This window comes from Tamandua tetradactyla, chromosome 23 (assembly GCF_023851605.1).
Source record: "Tamandua tetradactyla isolate mTamTet1 chromosome 23, mTamTet1.pri, whole genome shotgun sequence".
Taxonomy (NCBI): domain Eukaryota; kingdom Metazoa; phylum Chordata; class Mammalia; order Pilosa; family Myrmecophagidae; genus Tamandua; species Tamandua tetradactyla.
In genome coordinates, this window is record NC_135349.1 from 4,219,890 (window position 1) to 4,238,712 (window position 18,823).

At 53.8% G+C, this 18,823-nt stretch overlaps 1 protein-coding gene and 1 pseudogene across 3 annotated transcripts in view; one reads left to right on the top strand and one right to left on the bottom strand.

The window, feature by feature from the left end:
- Positions 1-18,823, bottom strand: part of RADIL (Rap associating with DIL domain) — an 80,605-nt gene that overhangs the window by 20,947 nt on the left and 40,835 nt on the right. For all 3 annotated transcript variants that reach the window (XM_077140501.1, XM_077140500.1, XM_077140502.1), the window contains exons 3-4: positions 1,559-1,752; positions 446-1,093 (exon numbers count right to left, since the gene is read on the bottom strand). In XM_077140501.1, coding sequence (XP_076996616.1) covers positions 446-1,093; positions 1,559-1,752 — 842 coding nt within the window. The remainder of the gene's footprint in view (positions 1-445; positions 1,094-1,558; positions 1,753-18,823) is intronic.
- On the top strand, positions 8,990-11,659 carry LOC143667772 (syntenin-1 pseudogene; annotated as a pseudogene).

The window sequence follows — 18,823 nt, forward strand, 5'->3', positions numbered from 1 at the left end:
CGACACAGGCTCAACCCTGCTCCCACCTGGGTGGGGCTACAGGAAGGTTGGGGGGGGGGTCCAGGAGAGCTCCCCCAGCCACCTTGGCTGGGAGATGTGTTGGCAAGCAGAGCAGAGGGGCCCCAGGGGGTGCAGAAGTGTCAGGCTGGAGTGCAGAGTGAGGGACTGAGCCACAGACCATACAGCAGGTGACCTAGGGAATGGGGGGAACCCCACATAGTGCTGAGGACCTGGGGGACAGGTCCCTCCATGCAGCCTTGGGGACCTGGAGAAAGGGGGCCTCCTGCAGTCTGGGGGGTCTGGAGAACCCCACACAGCCCTGGAGAGGGACAGGGACCCCTCACGCAGTCCTGGGGACTTGGGGCTCCCACACAGCCCTGGGGACCTGGGACAGGGGGACAGAGGCCTGCACGGTGGGGGCGGCCCTGAGTTCGGTGCCACTGACCCAGACAGTCTCACGGATCATCCGGGCCACCTTGAGCAGCAGCTGTGCGGAGGCGCCGGGCTCGAAGTGGGCAGCTGCGTGCTGGGCGCAGAGGCACAGGAGGAAGGCAGGGGCCAGCGGGGGCGCGTCCCCCCCAGGCTCCACGAGCGTCAGGATCCTCTGCAGCAGTGCGTCCTCGTCCCCCGGCTCAAACTCCAGGTGCAGCTGCCGCGGGTGGGCGGCCCTGGGCCCCGGGGGCGTGTCCGGCTTCGGGGAGGGGGTGCCCCGGGCCCCTCGCAGGGCGCCGCACACCTGGCAGCTCTGCGGTGCGGCGCGGAGGCGGGCCAGGGCCTGGGCGGGCAGCGGCCGGGCCTGCGCAGGGTCCTTGAAGAGCAGCAGGTAGTGGCGGCCCAGGGACAGCAGGTCCCCGTGGCGCAGCTCCACGCCCCGCCGGCCCACCTCGCAGAAGTTGACGGCGACGGGCGCCCCGGGACTGGGCTCCAGGACCAGCGTGTCCTCAGGAATCGCGCGACCCACAACGCGGCGCCGGCGGATGGTGCAGTGCAGGGGCAAGATGTCGGGGGCCGCCAGGCTGATGCTGGGTCTGCTCGCGGGGGTCCTCTGGCCCAGCGTGTGCTGCTCGCGGCCCAGCACATACACCAGGCTGTCCTGGAATGCAGGCCGGCCTCAGGCCGTGCCCCGCAGGCCCCATGGGGCTCCCGGCCGCCCCGCCCTGCCCGCACCTACACCACCCTTGTCCTGGGAGGCCCTTTCCCAGGGGAGTCTCCTCGCTGCAACCAGGAGCCTTTCCTGCACGGGGACAGCAGGTGGCTGGGGCTGAGGTAGTGGGGCTGCGGGCCACTTATAGGGGCGGGGTCAGCCTGTGGGGGCGGGGCCAGCCCACAGGGGCGGGGCCAGCCTACGGGGGCGGGGGTCAGCCTACGGAGAACCCAGGAGGGGCGGCCAGGACCCAGGCCTCCCACCAGCCGGCAGCAGCGTGGTGAGGGGCTCCGCAACTTCTCCCCCAGGCACGCCGTTCTGGCACTGCCCCGGGCGCTGGGGGAGGAAGCGGGCCGCCAGGGCCTCTCTGGGGTCCCTGCCCCCCACCCCAGCCCCAGCCCACCCCGTGCTCACGTGCTGCTGGCTGTAGCCCTGCAGGAGGAGCAGGTGCGGGGCCTGGCGGCGGCAGCTCTGCTCCCGGGACCCCGGGCCGCCATCCTCCCCGGGCGCGCTCAGGCTGCTCTCGCTGGCGCTGCGGCGCAGGCGGGGCGACCCCGGGGCCCCCTTAGAGCGGAGCCGCTGTAGCCGGCGGGCCTGCGCGTTGATCCCTGTGGGGCAGATGGACGTGAGGGCCGGGCCGTGAGGGTATCCCCACTCCCCATGTCCTCATGAGACCCCAACCCACAGGAGGGCGAAAACGCCACCACCTGCCACAGCCTCTCTTCCTTAAATTACTTTTGAGGTGCGGTCCCAGAAGGCTGCACTCTGGGAACCACCATCTCCCCAAGCCCACCACCCCGTGGCCTTCACCCCATCAGGGTCCAGCTCTGTCCCTGCCCTGGGAAAGCACCACCCGCCCCACCCTGCAGCTTCCCCAGAAGGCCACAGCACCCCATGCCACCCCCAAAGGCCATTCACAGCCACCTGGCCATCCTCCAGTCCACCCTGGAATCAAAGGGAAGGTCCCCAGGGGAGGCCACTGGGAGGTCATAGCTGCCACGTGTAGGGCATGAGGATAGGACGGGACAGGGGCACGAGGAATGGAGGGGACAAGGGCACGGGGGCTGGAGGGGACAAGGGCATGGGGACTAGAGAGGACAGGCACAGAGGCTGGACCCCATCTCTTGAGGAGCAGGGGTGCTGCGGCAGCGCTCCTTCTCAAGTCCCCTTCCTCTCCAGAACCACCAGGTCAGGGATCACCCCACACACATACACATACCCCACATAACACACAGCCCGTGAGAACTTAAAAGCCCATAAACCCAGGACAGGCCGGGGCAGTGAGAGGCCCCACAATGCACAGGAAGAGAGTCCCATGTCCCAAGGCCCTACTGATGGCCAAGTCCTGGCCGAGTCCCCTCCAGGTCCCCCAGGGTGCTAAGTCCCCTCACCACCTGGGGCGCCAGTATCCCCTCCCAGTAAATGTTACCAGAGCCCAAGGAAGGCAGGACACAGGCTGGGTCCAGGCCAGCGCCAGACCCAGAAGTGGGTGGCTAAGTGCAGGCGGACAAGCCCTCTCCAGGCTGCTGTGGGTGGTGGCAGCAGCGACAGAGGGGCAGGCACTGCCCACCACCCTGCCACTCTTCGTGTTCACCGTCTCTGCCCCCACCCCTATCTGCCCCCCCACCCCCCCCCCTCGCCTGCCATAAGGCCAAGCCTAGCAGACCAGCAGGTGGCACTCAACGGCCTGCCTGCCCACCCTGCACCCGTCAGGAGTGGCAGATCTCACAGCTTTTCCCATCCTTTGCACAACGTGGAGCCATATCTGAAAGAAAAGCAAAAAGGCAGCCTAAAATGCTGCTCAGCCCCAAGCTCTTTCAGCTTCAGGCAGGCTGCAGGAGAGTGTGTACCTCCCAGTTACCTTTACAAGTCCTGGGGCTCCCAGCCACTTCCTCTTAGATTCCAGGGGTACCCAGAGGCTCTCCCACTTGGCCTGGGCCAACACAGGCTTCACAGGACCCCAGGCCAGTGCCCCCCTCGGCTGCAGTCCAAAGCGGAAGCCAAAGCGGAAGCCACAGCTCCCTGGACCAGCTCCCCTGAGGCTGCCTCCAGCCCCCACCCCCAGACAGTCCCCACAGTCATGGGCCTTGCCCTCTGTGCTGCTGGCTGCCCAGGGGCACTGTCCTCACCCAGCAGGCAAAATCTGGGGCAGCTGCAGGAGCTGGGGTCCCACCTGTAGGGCGCTGGGGCTGGCAGAGGCCACTGTAAAGGTGCTGGCCAAGCAGCACCCGCCCAGAGACCTGCAGTGTGACAGAGCCGACCACGGCCAGGACATAGCAGCCAGGCGGACCTGGTTTTTCCTGTACCCAAAGCCACAGAATGGCTGAGCCCTCAAGTGTCAGCAAGGAGGAGGGGAAGCAGCCACCCTGCCCCTCGGGCCTCGGCCAGCTAGGGCACCCACACCAACCCATGATGGCCACAGCAGGATGTCCGGCTGGCTGCTCTCTGAAAATAGCCCAAATGCCCCTGCCCTGGGGGCAAGAAGGGGGCATCTCCGCTCATGGACCGAGAGGACTCACAAAGAAAACACAAGAAGCCACAGGTGTGCATGACAGGGAAGGGCGAGCAAACTGCAGCACGCCTGTGTGCTCGGACACCATCTGTTCCCCCCATTCAGAAGCAGAGAAATACCCTGGAGGCAGATAAGGGGCCCGGGCAAGGAAGGCGACTGCCTCGGGCAGGTGGGAAGGGGTCTGGGGGACTCATGGCTGGGGCGGGGGGCTTTGGAACAGTGGGTGAAAGGGCTTCAGCTGCAGATAAGGTCTTGTTTACTTGATTTTAAAACTTATAAATGAGGATAAAATGTTTTTATCTGTCTGCTCTGGGACGGAGACACCCAGGGGATTTTTAAAGCTTTTCTTAAAATAAAAATTGTCCTGTTTTTAAGGCCTTGGGCTTGCTTAGTCTGGGCAGCCACTGACTGCCACAGCCGGGCGGGCGGGAGCTGAGGTGCCCCTGTGCCCGGGCAGGGCAGGCGGGCCACGTGGCCCAGCGCCCAGAGGGCCCGAAGGACGGGCCACGGCCCACGGCTCCAGGAAAGCTCCCCGCAACCACCCCATGCTCATCTCTGACTTGATTCCCGCTTCTGTGCCCTCCACACGTCCCAGAGCCGGGAAAAGCGGGGCACACCTGTCTTCATTCTGAACAGAAATGTCCTCCCTAGTCTACACCCGTGTATCATCACACATCTGGAGGTGAGAAGGCCAAGCTAAGTTTCACTGGGCTAAAAACACGTGTCGGCAGGCGTATGTTCCCTCTGGAGACTCCAGGGCAAAGCCATCTCCTGGTATTTTCCACCTTCTAGATGCTTCCCACGCTCCCTGGCTCACGCCCCTTCCTCCACCTTCAAAGGCAAAGGAGAGCAGCCTCTCTCCTCCCTCCCCCTCCTCCTCCCCCCTCCTCCCTCCTCCTCCCCCCTCCTCCCTCCCCCTCCTCCCTCCCCCTCCTCCTCCCCCCTCCTCCCTCCCCCTCCCCTCCCCCCTCCTCCCTCCCCCTCCTCCCTTCCCCTCCTCCTCCCCCCTCCTCCTCCCCCCTCCTCCTCCCCCTCCTCCTCCCCCTCCTCCCTCCCCCTCCTCCTCCCCCTCCTCCTCCCCCCTCCTCCCTCCCCCTCCTCCTCCCCCCTCCTCCCTCCCCCTCCTCCTCCCCCCTCCTCCTTCCCCCTCCTCTCTCCCTCCGCTCTTCCTCCCTCCTCACGCCTCCTCATACCTCCTCTCTCTGCACTGAGCTTCCTGCCTTCTTCTTCGAGTCTTGTGACTTCAGGGTCCACCCATAAATCCAGGACAAGCTCCCCATTGCAAAACCCTCCACCCCCTCACACCTGCAGCATCCCTTGCACCAGGGACGGTGACATAGTCACCAGCTGGGGGATCAGGCCGTGGCCACACCTGGGGGCCATGCCTCGCCCCACACACGGGGTGGGGGGGGTTGAGTCCAGGCTGCCCACCCCAAACCCCCTCAATCTCTGTGTCTCGGCCTCCGTGGCAGTATTTTCGGCCGTGATCATGCTAACACTGAGTATTAATTTCAAAAAGATGTGGGATATAACCACCTTGGGAGGTTAGGGAGAGGGCAAAGTCTGTGGGAGGGGCCACGAGAAAACCACAGGAAGCCCCAGGAGACGAAGGGGCTGCCAGAGACATCTGGAGAAGGAAAAGGCCTCCCAGGGAGCTCCATGAAAGAAGCAGCCAGGAGAGAGGCTGAGAGGCTTCACCACGTGCCCTTCCAGTGGACAGAAAAACCCTGAACTTTTCTCTAATGAAGGTAACCTCTTGTTGGTGCCTTAATTTAGACATTTCTATAGACCTGCTTTAATTGGGGCATTTTCTTGGCCTTAGAACTGTAAACTAGCAACTTATTAAATTCCCCTTTTTAAAACCCATTCCATTTCTGGTATACTGCATTCCAGCAACCAGCAAACTAGAACACCACATATCTGATGATGGTTTGATACCTAGAATATATGAAGAAATCCTACAACTCAACGATAAAAAGGCTATCCAATTTTAAAAGGGGCAAAAGGCATGAATAGACATTTTTTCCAAAGAAAAAATGTAGATGGCTAAAAAGCATATGAAAAGATGCTCAGCTGTTAGGGAGACACAAATCAAAACCACAGTGTGATAATATCTCATACCTCTTGGAAAGGCTGCTATGACAGAAAAAGGAAACCACAAGTGGTGGAGAGGATGTGGAGAAACCGGAACACTCACTGCTGGTGGGAACATGAACTGGCACACCACAGAAAGGACACGTGAGCAGTCCCTCAGGAAGCTAAGCACACAGCTGCCTTATTAGCCGGCAATCCCACTGGCTTGCCTTCTGAACATACCCAGAAGATCTGAAACCAGGGACGTGAAAGGACATTTGCACACTAATGTTCACAGCAGCATTATTCACAACTGCCAAAAGACAGAAATAACCCAAGTGTCACTCGACAGATGAATGGATAAACAAAATGTGGTATATACATAGAATGGCCTGTCATGCAACGGTAAGAAGAAATGAAGTTCTGAAGCACATGACAACATGGGTGAACCTTGAGGACATTATGTTAAGTGAAATAAGTCAGACCCAGGTACAATCCCACTGATAGGAACTAATGATAAAAAATTATATATAATATAATAGTAGACATAAAATATAGAAAAAGGTTACCAGCATATAAAATGAGGCTAACGAATGGGGAGCAGTTGCTTAATATGTGCAGAATGTTTAACTAGTTTGGAAGTTTGGAAATGGACAGAGTGACGGCGGCATGTCACTACGGGAATAATTAACAGTGCTGAATAACGTGTGAGTGCGGTGAAAAGAGGGAAGTTTATGTCACCCAGAAGAAAAGTTGGAGGCTAAAACATGGGAATGTATAACACAGTGACTCTTGTGATGGACAAAGTCTGTGATTAACTGGGCAAATATTAAAAAGTTATTTCGTGAACTAAAAAAAAAAGTATGTGGCGAGTGGCCTGAGGGGCTAATTCCCCACATTACACAGCAGAAAGTAAATACATAAAAGACGGTCTAAAGGTATTTTTAAAAAATCAAGGACTAAATATGTAAGCATATTATTTATATAAGAAGATAAATATCAAAACCAATAGCTAAAAAGTTGGAAAAGGTTGCCTGAGAAATCAAGGATGACTAGTGATTTTTGTCATAAGCCTTGTCAAACCAGTTGGTTTTGTAAATCATGTACACATCACCTTGATTAAACATATCTAACCAGAAAACCCCAGGGTGTGAGCGCGGGATCCTACTATGGGATTCGTGTGCAGCCTTCCCTCCACTGACTCTCACCTCCAGGCGTCCCAGCCCCGAGCTCTGCTTCAGGATCCTGTTTCTGGCCTCTGGCCCCTGGCATGATAACCAGGTGTGGACAGTCTTCTCAGCCCTGGCACCCTCTCCTGGACCCAGGTCCGGGGTCTGTCCTACACCGCAAGCACTGGGAATCTGGGTGGCGAAACCACCCTGCCACATTGGGAGAGGAGCGGTCGATGACTACCCTGACTGCTGGGTCCCAGCCATGACATGGGGCAGGAGCCCCTCTCAAGTTTATGTGGCCTGAAGCCAGAAGGTCCAGCCAGAACCAGAGGCAAAAGCACACATCAGATGCCGGAGAATTCATCCCAGGAGCAAGGCCGGCAGCAGGAGCCAAGCTGCAGAGGCAATGGGAGACGAGCAAGTAGGGTGAGGGCACAGAGTTCCCTTCCAAGGACAAAGGGTGATGGGGGGACCGGGAACTAGAATGAATCTTGATGGCAGCGGGGACTGACAACCAAATGGGCCTTTCCTGTTTTTCCAGGCTCATGGTAGATTGTTCTATTCTGTCCCAACTGCAGTTAGACACGGATGGATGAAACCCTGTAAACCAAGTTCATGCAGCGAATCCAGGAGGTTCTCCCTTAGCTTTGGGAACAAGCATGACTGCAGGGGACACATGAGGGAGAACTTCTCCAGGGAACTTTGAAAATGAAAATGCCACGCTCTGTAAGGGGTTCCTGTTGAGCCTGTGGCATATCAGATCTTTTGGCTTTTCCGAGGAAGAGGAGATATAGGATTTTACAAGGGGCTACTTCGTTTTGGCCAAGAACAAGGTAATTCCAGAGGCATCTGCCCAGCCACCTGGAGATTTTATCAACCGAAGAAAATTCAGTGATAAGCAGATCCTAAAGAATGTACTGTTCCCCAACAAAAGAATTCCAATGAAATAAAATGGCGACAGGGCAAAGACTGTTTACAGCACAGCGATTCTGGATGGAAAGTTTTTCTTCCTGAGGAAAATGCCGGAGATGCTATCGGGTAACGGAGCTATCCCCGCTGCTGGGGGGCCACCTCCCCCCACCCCGGGAGGGCAGGCCGGCTGGCAGCCACGGCAGCTTTGGCGCTAAGTCCATACTTCCTTCCCGATGGCTGGTGTATGAATGGTTCAGCGGGCCCCATAGGCAGAGGACTGGAGGTTTCAATTCGGTGGGTCGGGGTGATGCCCAGGAAGCCGCATCTATAAAAGCACAGGCTCCGCTGCCAGGGCTCCCCGAAGAAGTCTCAACCACCCTAGCAAGCTGCTATAGGAAGAAAAAGGAACCCACAGAGAACTCAGAAAACCAGCTCAGGCACCTGCAAGTTTTATTTGAGTTTTGATCTCTAATTCTGCTCTAAGCACTCATTTGCCAGTCCCTAGAGGGAAAGCCGGCACGAGTGGCACCCCTGCCCCCGATTCACCTGCTCCCTGGTGGGTACAGAGACCACCGGCAAGAAGGAAAGGGGGGATGGGTTGCCGGCACAGGGGCCTGCTTGCTGCCCAACACTCACTTGCTAATCCCCAAAGCCCAGACCCAGAGGCAGCAGGTTCACTGTCCTACATCCTAAGGAGGTAAAAAATCAGGAGGAAACCTGAAACCACACTTGCTGGTATCTGCCAAGAATCCCGACTGAATCCAAAGGCACCGACGAGGGAAGAGCGGGTGCCCCCTCCCGCCCCAACGTGGAACGCGTGGCTGTGGCACAGAGCCGCATGGACAGAAACACAGAGCCCCTCTAGGACCCATCCTGTAGGCGCCTCCCCCCCACCTCTCCCTGGACCCTGGGGGCTGGGGTGACACATTCAGCTCAGAGGCATCTCAGCTGCCCGAAGGGAAGCTTGGCCTCAGCGCTACAGCAACCGCACGGTTCTTCCAGCAGAGAAACATTTCTGCTTAAGGACACTGCATTAAACCTGGGGAAATGAGAGGATTGGGAAGTCTCCTTAGCAGGGGTTGGGTGGACACTGCGAAGGTAAACTCAGCAGTAGAGGCTGCAAAATGCAGAGGTCAGGCGGCGAGCGGTTCTGCGGCCCAGGAAAATCCTGCAAAAATGTCTTTGTAACCATTTCTTGAAGACCTGAAAGGTGACAAAGTAATTCAGTCTCAAGCTGCCTTTTCTGCAAATGCTGCCAACCTCGCAGGTCTGTCAGAAGCTTCTGCTCCCACTGCTTAGGATAGATGGAAGTCTCTATCCTAACCTGTACCTGGCGCTCTCTCAGTACTCAGGCCTAAGTCTGAATGAAGCAGAAATAAGTGCAGTTGTGGCCACGGCCCTGGGAACGCACGCAGGAGCAAGGAGTGGGACCTTCTGGTGCCAACTGCATGGTGGCCCCCGTAGCTGGTAACAGTGCTGGAGTTTGAAGAGCAGAAATTAAGGAAGGGATTTGAGAAGTTATTCTGTGTAAGAATCAAGATTGGCCTCAGATCAGTAGATAACGAACGATGTAGTTATCCAGCTGGCCCAAGCTGATTCTCCAGCGTCTTTGGCGGGCCTGAGATTTGGTGATCAAGTACTCCAGATGCAGGGTGAAAAGTGCGGGCCGGAGCTCTGACAAAGCTCAAGCAGGCTTTGGGGAACAGGCTGCTGTGCCTATTCGTGACAGCCCCTTTGAACGGCCTCTTACCAAGCATAAGGATACACTGGACGTGTTGGCCTGATCTTCAAAAACGGAAAAATGATGTCCATGGTGTGAGACATTCTGCAGCCAGAAACGGTCTTCTCAGAGGACACCACATCTGCAACTCAGGGACAGAATGCCATTGGACTGAAGGACTCTCAAACTGCAGACATGCTATCGCCATCTGAACTGCAGTTCCTCTAACAATCATGCCTGCTTTTATCTCTGAACTTACTACCAAACAGATGGCACCAAGCATTTCAAAACGCCCATTCCTGGGTTTAAAGGCCAATTTCAGAATGGAAACTTGGCTGAACAGCTCCATTGCCCTTTACTTCTTCAGCAACTACTGTATTATGCACATGAGGCTTTCCGGAAGCCAAGGAGCCGATGCTGCGCCTTTCTGTCCCCCAGATGGCTGGGAATCGTACTGTGAGATCTGCTATCTCGTCCAAACTTAAAGATGAGTTGTAGCCTTATCCTGGTTTTACAGATGAGGAGCTTTCAAAAGATAAACGGACTTTCACAGAATGGTTTATCTACCGGAACCTTGATGCTTTCCACGGGCTATGATGATGCAGAGGACCGAAGGAGGCTCCTGGCTCTGGGCTAGAACCACCTTCACACAGTGAGTACTGAGCCTGTTACTTTACATCTACGGTAAACCGCATTTTCAATGTATTGGCACATTACATTTAGAACGACTGCCTTTTTTCCCCTAGTTCTGTTTATGTGGGTACGCGTGTGTGTAAGACGCCAATTAAGCAACACTGGTTTCATTGCATTTAAGCATTATAAAGTATGTGTAGAGTGCAAAAAATTGAGATTATCATTGCCTTCACTTAAAACTGTCACCTTAACCATGTTAATGAAATATCTAGAATAAAAGCCAAAATACAATTAATTGTTACTTTCATAAAATACAAATGCAGTTCTATACTAAACTGGAATGTAGGCTAACAATTTCACGGTACTTACTAAGCTATGGCAGAGCTATTTAGCTGTAACTGAGTTTCTAGCCATTGCACTTGGGCATTCCCAGGGTTAACGTTACATGAACTAGCTACTCTGGACCGTCTTAGAACGCTGCTGCAGGTCCATCTGCTGACTCCTCCCTGCAAACAAAACGGCAGTGGAAACTTATCCTGATATTTTTGTTTTATGCTTATTCTAAATAAATACGTATACATAAAAGTTAAATTTCAGTCTGAAAAAAAAGCAGAGGTCTGCCCTGCCAAAAAAAGAGCGTTTTTCAACAGGAATACCATTTTTAGGTTAGCAAAGGGCATGGAGCACTAAGTTAAACCAACAGCCCTTGAAATAAAATGACTCAAAATGTACAAAAAAGAACTACTTTATAACTCGGTAGGTGCCTGTGTATTATCCGGCCAGCCTCACCTTGGGCATTTTGCATTTGATTCCATTTCAATCTCACAAAAAAAACCCACAGGGCCTGAGGTGGGACGGGACTAGGTTGGCCTTGCTTTTTAGAACCAATCCTCCCTTTAGGGAAAATTCTGAAGAAGCGTGCCACGCCCACGCCACCCCTATGCCCACGCCGCCCCTACGCCCACGCCCACGCCACCCCTACCGCCCCTGCGCCCACGCCCAGGCCACCCCGACGCTCGCGCTGCCCGTATGTCCACGCCAGCGCTGCCCCTACACCCGCGCCCACACCCGCACCCATGCCCACGCAGCCCCTATGCCCGCAGCCACACCCGCACCCACGCCCACGCCGCCCCTATGCCCGCACCTGCGCCGCCCCTACGCCCTATACCCCTGGATACTGCTCTGGGGGGTTCCGGCCGGAGCTACCACCCCAGCCAGGGCGGGAACAGGGACGGACCTCCGCGCTCGGTGACCCGCCCCTGGGCAGAGCGCTAAGGCGGCCAAGGCGGCCGCGGGTGGCGTGGCCTGTGGCGCGAGGGCACCACGCAAGAGAAACAGACCCCAACAGGGAGCGCGAGGCTGGCACGGCCCAAGTGCGCCGTGGGGAGCCACGCACGCGAGGGTACACAAGCAGAATGAGCAGGACATCGGTCACCGCAACATCAGGGCAGACGCCGACTGTGGCCAGGCCCCATCTCAGGGCAGCCCGCTAGGGTCTCCCCGCCCCAGACGCCCAGGGCAGCGGGCGGCCCCCACTCTGGGAAGGCCGGCGCCGACCATACTGCCCGGCCCCATGCCCGCAGACGGCGCGTTCCACATCACCCCCGCACCCACAGCGCCGGTCTCCCCAGCCACTCGGCGTCCCTGCTGAACTGGCCCTCAGCTCCCCAACAGACAGCAGGGAGCAGGCACCCGAGAGCCGGGGGGGGGGGGGGGGGGGAGGGCAGAGAGTGGTCATCCAAGAGGAGGGGTCAGGAGCGAGCACCCAAGGGGAGAATGTAGGGTGCGGGCACCCAAGTGGAGAGGGCACTGCTGACAGAGGCTGAGTGCAGCCCCCCCAGCCCCCCAAGTGGCAGGCTGCCCCTCCACCCGGGCCCAAGGCCGCAGCGGACCCCCGACCCGACCCGGGAGGGCCATCCTGTGCAGCCACGTCCCCTTCGTGGCCAGGGGAAGAGCCGCTAAACGCTGGGGACAGCGGGAGGCCACTCTGCCACCCTTTCCCACGCTGGGCCAGGGACACGTGAGTAATTCACTGTCTCACTTTAGTGTGCTTTCTGCAGGCATGAAGCTTCTCAACATAAGGACAAGGAAAGTAATGTGAGAAAAATATAGAACGAAAACCACAAATTTGGGCTTATAAGCCTCGCAGCACGTCAGAAAGGGAACAGGAACTAAAATGATGATCCAGTTTTTCCCACTGTCAAATTAGCAAAGACTTCAAATGAGAGAATCAAAGGCGAGTGAGGACGAGGCGAGGGTCACGTTCATAAGCTGCGGGGGTTCTGAGCCCCTAGACTTTGAAACACTCTATGAAGTGATTCCACAAAGGAACTGCACTTTAAAGTTTCCATTCTATGTAAATAATTAGAAAGGAGTCAAAACTTCTGTATAAAAATATTTGCATAAGCGTTATTTGTAAACAGAAAAATGCGAAGTGCACTAAAATTCCAAGAGGAAGATGGTCCCACACAGCCAACCCCCTCCAGCCTAAAAAAAACGATACTTGCATCACGAGGGGTGAACGGACGAGGTAAAAACAAGCCGAGACAGCAGACACACAGCTCTGTGCAGGGACAGGCTGATTTAAGTTACGGAGGAACCCGGAGGAAAACAAGGGAACAGCGCGGAGCTGGCGCAGGCGGCCCTGGCCTGGAGGCGCCGTCCAGGTCGCCTCTCCCTTCCCCGCTGCCCCAGCTGCGGCTGCGGGGCCTCCACGGTGCAGGGCGTGGTCGCAGCCGGTGAGGAGCATCCCGCCGCGGCACACCCCGCCTGGTCGTGCGCCCGGGGCCCAGGCAGCTCCGTCCCTGCCCCGCAGCTCAGAACCCAGCCGAGGCAGAGGGAGCCCAGCAGGCCACCTGGCAGGTCCCCGCCAGGAAGGGGCAGGTGGCAGGACCAGGACGTCCTTTCGCAGAGCACAGGCGGGGTCCGAGACGTCCCCGAGCTGGCGCCAGAGCCTTCCCTGAAGACACGTCCCCAAGGGCGGCCGGCTGCTTGCAGCGCCGGGGCGAGAAGCGGGGGTCCTGAATGGGGCACAGCCATCACCCACCTTTCCGGCAGGGGAGCTGGGCCTTCCCCAAGAACGCAGCCCCATCCCTCTGCAGTGCCTATGCTGTGACACTGGCCCCCGGCTGTCCCCGCCGTCAGCCCTCCCCCAAACCCCAGAAGTGCAGCCCCACGCCTCTCGCTCTGGTAGGCCAGATGGGTCCCGTGCTCTGGGCCTTGACCCCTCCACCTGAACTCTCGACCCTTTCCGAGGGGCCCGGGTATGCGAACGTCTCCTTTGTAACGAGCTCCCGGGCTGCCACTGTGCTGAGGCCGGGGTCAGAGAGCAGAGGCTCACCCACACACCCCTCCCCACCCGACCCCCACCCAGCCCCCGCTGTCCCCACCCGCGGTGCCCACTGCGCGCCCCCCCCCCCCACGCTCCTCACCCAGGCAGTGGGGACAGTAAGAGGCGGCTTCTCCTGCGACTGGGTTTGGGCACCAGGGGCCTTTTCCTTTCAGCAGGAAAGACTTCTGTGAGCATTTTCTGTAAGGTAGGTTCTCCAGCAGTGAATTCATGCAGAATTTACATGGAATTTTAAGGAAAGAAATAATATTGACCCTTCAAAAACTCTTCTGGAAAGTATATAACACGGATGGATCTTAAGTACATTATGCGGAGTGAGATTAGCCAGAAACAAAAGGACAAATACTGTATGGTCTCACTGATATGAACTGACGTTAGTGAATAAACTTGGAGAATTTCAGTTAAGAACAGAGACCACTGGGAGATAGAAATAGGGTAGATGTTGGAGCCGAAGGGATACAGATTGTACAACAGGACTGATTGTAAAAATTCAGAAATGGATACCACAATACTACGTAACGGAAATACAATAATGTTAGAACACTGAATGAAGGTGAATGTGAGAATGATAGAGGGAGGAGGGCTGGGGGCACAAATGAAACCAGAAGGAAAGACAGACGATAAAGACTGAGATGGCATAATCTAGGAATGCCTAGAGTGTATAATCATAGTGACTGAATGTGCAAATTAAAAAATGTTTTTGCATGAGGAAGAACAAAGGGATGTCAATACTTCAGGGTGTTGAAAATAGATAGTAATTCATATTTTAAAACTTTAACTTATGTTTGAGACTAAAGCAAAAAATGTCAATTTGGTACAAAATTTATATTTTGACTAGTGCGTTTCCTAATATAACTTATGTAGACAGTTTAACTGAACATCATAAGTACATGGAACCTTGAGTAGGGCATGAGATTTTGTAGGTTTGTCCAGAGTGACACCTCAATAAATCCCAGAGTGGTCTGAACAGTGAATAAAAAAGTACATGCAAAGTCCCCTTGGGGGAATGGTGAGAAAGGGGGAAAATTTAACTTCCCCATGTGGAGAATTCCTGATATTCTCTCAAGCAGTGGGGACAACCAAAGCAATAGGCCAAGTCCTCAGTCTTGGGGTTTGTTCATATGAAACTTATCCTCACAAAGGACAGGCTAAGCCTACTTAAAATTAGGCCCAAGAGTCACCCCCAGAGAACCTCTTTTGTTGCTCAGATGTGGCCTCTCTCTCTCAGTCAACACTACAAGCAAACTCACTTCCCTCCCCCTTCTACGTGGGACATGACTCCCAGGGGTGTGGACCTTCCTGGAAACATGGGACAGAAATCGTAGACTAAGCTGGGAATCAGCATCAAGGGACTGAGAAACCCTTCTCGACCAAAAGGGGGAAGAGAGAAATGAGACAAAATAAAGTGTCAGTGGCTGAGAGATTTCAAACAGAGCCAAGAGGTTATCCTGGATGTTATTCTTACGCATTGTATAGATATCACCTTTTTAGTTAAGGTGTAATGGAGAGGCTGGAGGGAACTACCTGAAAATGTAGAGCTGTGTTCCAGTAGCCAGGTTTCTTGAAGATGATTGCATAATGATATAGCTTTCACAATGTGATTGTGAAAACCTTGTGTCTGATGCTTCTTTTATCTATGGTATGGACAGATGAGTAAAACATATAAATTAAAAATAAATAAATAATGGGGGAACAAATATTAAAATAAATTTAGTAGATTGAAATGCTAGTGATCAATGAAAGGGAGTGACAGAGGGTATAGAAAAAATAGGGGATACAAAGGCTAAAACATATTGGGTAGCTGGAAATACTAGCAGTCAATGAGAGGGAGGGATAAGGGGTATGGTATGTATGAGTTTTTTTCTATTTTCTTTTTAATTCTTCTTCTGAATTGATGCAAATGTTCTAAGAAATGATCATGGTGATGAATATACAACTATGTGAAGATATTGTGAGTTATTGATTATATACCAAGAATGGAATGGTCACATGGTAAGAATGTTCATGTTTGTACGTTATGTTTAAAAAAAAATTTTTAATATATATGTATCACCCAAGCGGGAAAAAATAAACCTCTTCTGGAAAACAGAGGAGAAAGGAATGCTTCACAACTCATTCCAGGAGGCCAGCAGTAGTCTAATGCCAGACAGAGAAAATGTGCAGGAACAAAAAAGCATGCAGCGATAAACCTCTCCTGAACCAGACACAAAAATCCTCAGCAAAATATTAGCAAAGCAAATCCTGCAATATTAGGATTATGTATCAATACTAAGGGGAATTTATCCCAGGGATACACTTCAGAAAACTGATGAATGTAACACAACATATTCGTAAGGACAAAACCACATGAACATCTCAATAAATGCAGAAAGGGGCATTGGAAAGAAGCCCAGCACTCCACCACGAGGCGAGCTCTCAGCCAGCTAAGAAGTAGGAAGGAAGTTCCTCCACCTGATCAGACATCTGTGATTGTGCCAATGAGTGAGCGCTCTGCCCTAGAGACCCAGGAGGGAAAGGGCAGCTGTCCTCAGCACTCCCACACGCACCACGTTGGCTCCAGCCAGCATGCGGGTGAGAAGTCACGGGCAGCCCAACTGCAAAGAGAGAGGGGACACCACCCCCACCTGCAGATGACATGCTCCTGTGTGCAGAAAAACTTCACCCTCACCTGCACATGACATGCTCCTGCATGCATAAAAACTTCACCCAGAAACGACTAGGACTAATAAATGAGCTCAGCAAGGTCACAGATTACAAACTCAACATAGAAAAATCTACTGAAATTCTATACGCTACCAATGAAAAATCCAAAACTGAAATTGAGAATATCATTCCATTCACAATACTCAAAAACATCAAAATACTTAGGAATAAATTCAAGGAAAGCACTGCAGGACTCGACATGGAAAATGTCAAAACGTTAAAGAAGCTTTAACCATTCCATGTCCACAGGCTGGAAGATGGCAATTCTCAAAAAGTAAAAAATAAAAATAATGACCACAGGAGCCCAGAATAAGAATGAGGGACTTTAATCCTGTATAGTTTAATGTAATGCCTGGATACATCCTAGAATATATTAAGCAGATAATCAAAAAGTATTGGCAAAGCCCCTTGAGGGATGGGAGAATTAAACTTTGCCACCAGGGTAACCCTGATACTGTGTCGAACATTAGGGACACCAAAATCAATAGACCAAGCCCTTGATCTTGAGGCTTACTCTTGTGAAGCTTATGTTGGAGAAGCTTAGCCTACCTATCGGCATGCCTAAGACTTACTTCTGGAGGACCTCTGTTGTTGCTCAGATGTGGCCTCAGTCTCTCTAAGCCCAACTCTGCAAGTGAAATCATTGCCTTCCCCCTATGGGGGACATGCCATCCAGGGGTGAAAGTCTCTCTGGCACCATGGGATCAACAATTCCACCCTGACCAAAAGGAGGAAAAGAAGTATAATCAATAAAGTATCAGTGGCTGGGAGAGTTCAAATAGGGTCAAGAGGCTACTCTGGAGATTGCTTTACCACAAGCTTCAGTTAGACATTGCTACCTATCAAAACCATTCCAGCCAATCCTAAAGAACACCTAGAGTGTTATACAAGATTCTACAAAGGTTCCAGGCACTAGGGTAACTTTTCAGAAACCTACAACCTCCAGATGGGTCCCTGGACCACATAAGTCCTGAAACCCAGAGGGCCCAGCATCTCCAGAACATCAGGTAGTTCCATCTCCCTACCCCATATTATTGACAGCCCCTTCCAATGTGAAAAAGTTAGAATAGCCACAGCCCAAATATCCCTAAAGAGTGGGAGAAAGATCAAAGGTGATGCTGGAGGCATACAGAGAAGGGTTTAATAAACAAGTATGATTGCTAAATCATTAAATTGATATTTCTTGTAGTCTCCAGCATCTCAGAGCAGCTAGAAGTAAAACCTAAAAATTGTGGAATTGTAACCCATACCAAACTCTGAAATCTGCTCTACAACAAATTTTTGTGCTGAAATTTATTGCTTTTCTGTAAAAATAAAAATAATGAACACACGTGATTTCCAGTGCCTGCCCATGCAAAAATAAATAAACAATGAACACAGAGAAGGAAAAAGGAGGCAAGGCGGAGTGGGGATCTCCTTGGCATGGCCCTTGGCCCCTGGAGCAGCGCCTCTACCCACTCCTCCACTGCACCTCCAGCCTCTCCCGGCTCCCCCTGACTCTGCTCTCCCCACCTCTGTCCTCCCCCCCCCCAACCTCTGCCCTCGTTGCCTTCACCTGAAGCACCTGCTGGCCTGGCAGCCCCACACCCACTCAGTTCCCAGTGTCCTCTCAGCCCTCTTTCCAAGGCAGAAAGGGCAACACCCCTGCGACCCAGGGCAGCAGCAGTTGCCTACTCTCCCTGCCACCCAGTTTTCCCCCAGGCTGTCCTGGGGTCTCAGTCAGAAAATACCAAAGCCCGCCCCTTCCCTCCCCTACCCAAGTAAGGGCTAATCCCCCCCTCCCACGCCTCGGTACCCCCACAGCACTGATGAGCAAGTCCCGGCCCCCGGCCCCCGTCAGAGCAGCTGTACTCCTCCCCGCGCCCCCCGCCACCCTCTCCCTCCCCCTCCCCCCCCCCTGCCACCCCCTCCCCTCCTCTTTAGAAGGAAGGGGAACCTCCACACGTCCCCTACCCCGTGCTCTGCTCTCCTCGTACAAACCGAGGGTCAGGCGACCTACAGTTTTGCCCCAGGATCACCACGGGGGGTAAGGGCGGAGCCATCCCTGATACAACTTCCTTTCTCGACTGTGCGTGCACATATATGCATATATATACCGATGCTACAACAGGGACGAGCCTCAAAACATCCAGCTAAGGGAAAAAAGTCAGAAGGAAAAGAGTAACTACTGCCGGATCCCAGGAAAGGCAGGTTTCCGGGCACCAAGCGGTGGGCAGCACTCACCTGCAGGGAGCGCCGAGGAACCTGGCTTTGATCGGGGAGTGCTGGACGACGGCGCCGGGGTGACAGCTGCACAGCTCTGCAAATATACTTTTTTTTCCCCGGATGGGATTTTTTTTTTTTATTTATCTTTTACTATCAAACAAAAACAACATACAAACATGAACATTCTTAACATACAAACATTCGTGTATGGTGCATAATCAGTGGCTCACAATATCATCACATAGTACTATATCCATCACCACGCACATTTATTCTTAAAAAATCACTGAATTATACACCAAAAAAGGTCAGTTTTAGGGTATGCAAATTACGCTTCAATAAAATGGTAATCAAATCGATAAATTTGTTAACTCCCCAGGCAGTGGCGGATGCAGAGGAA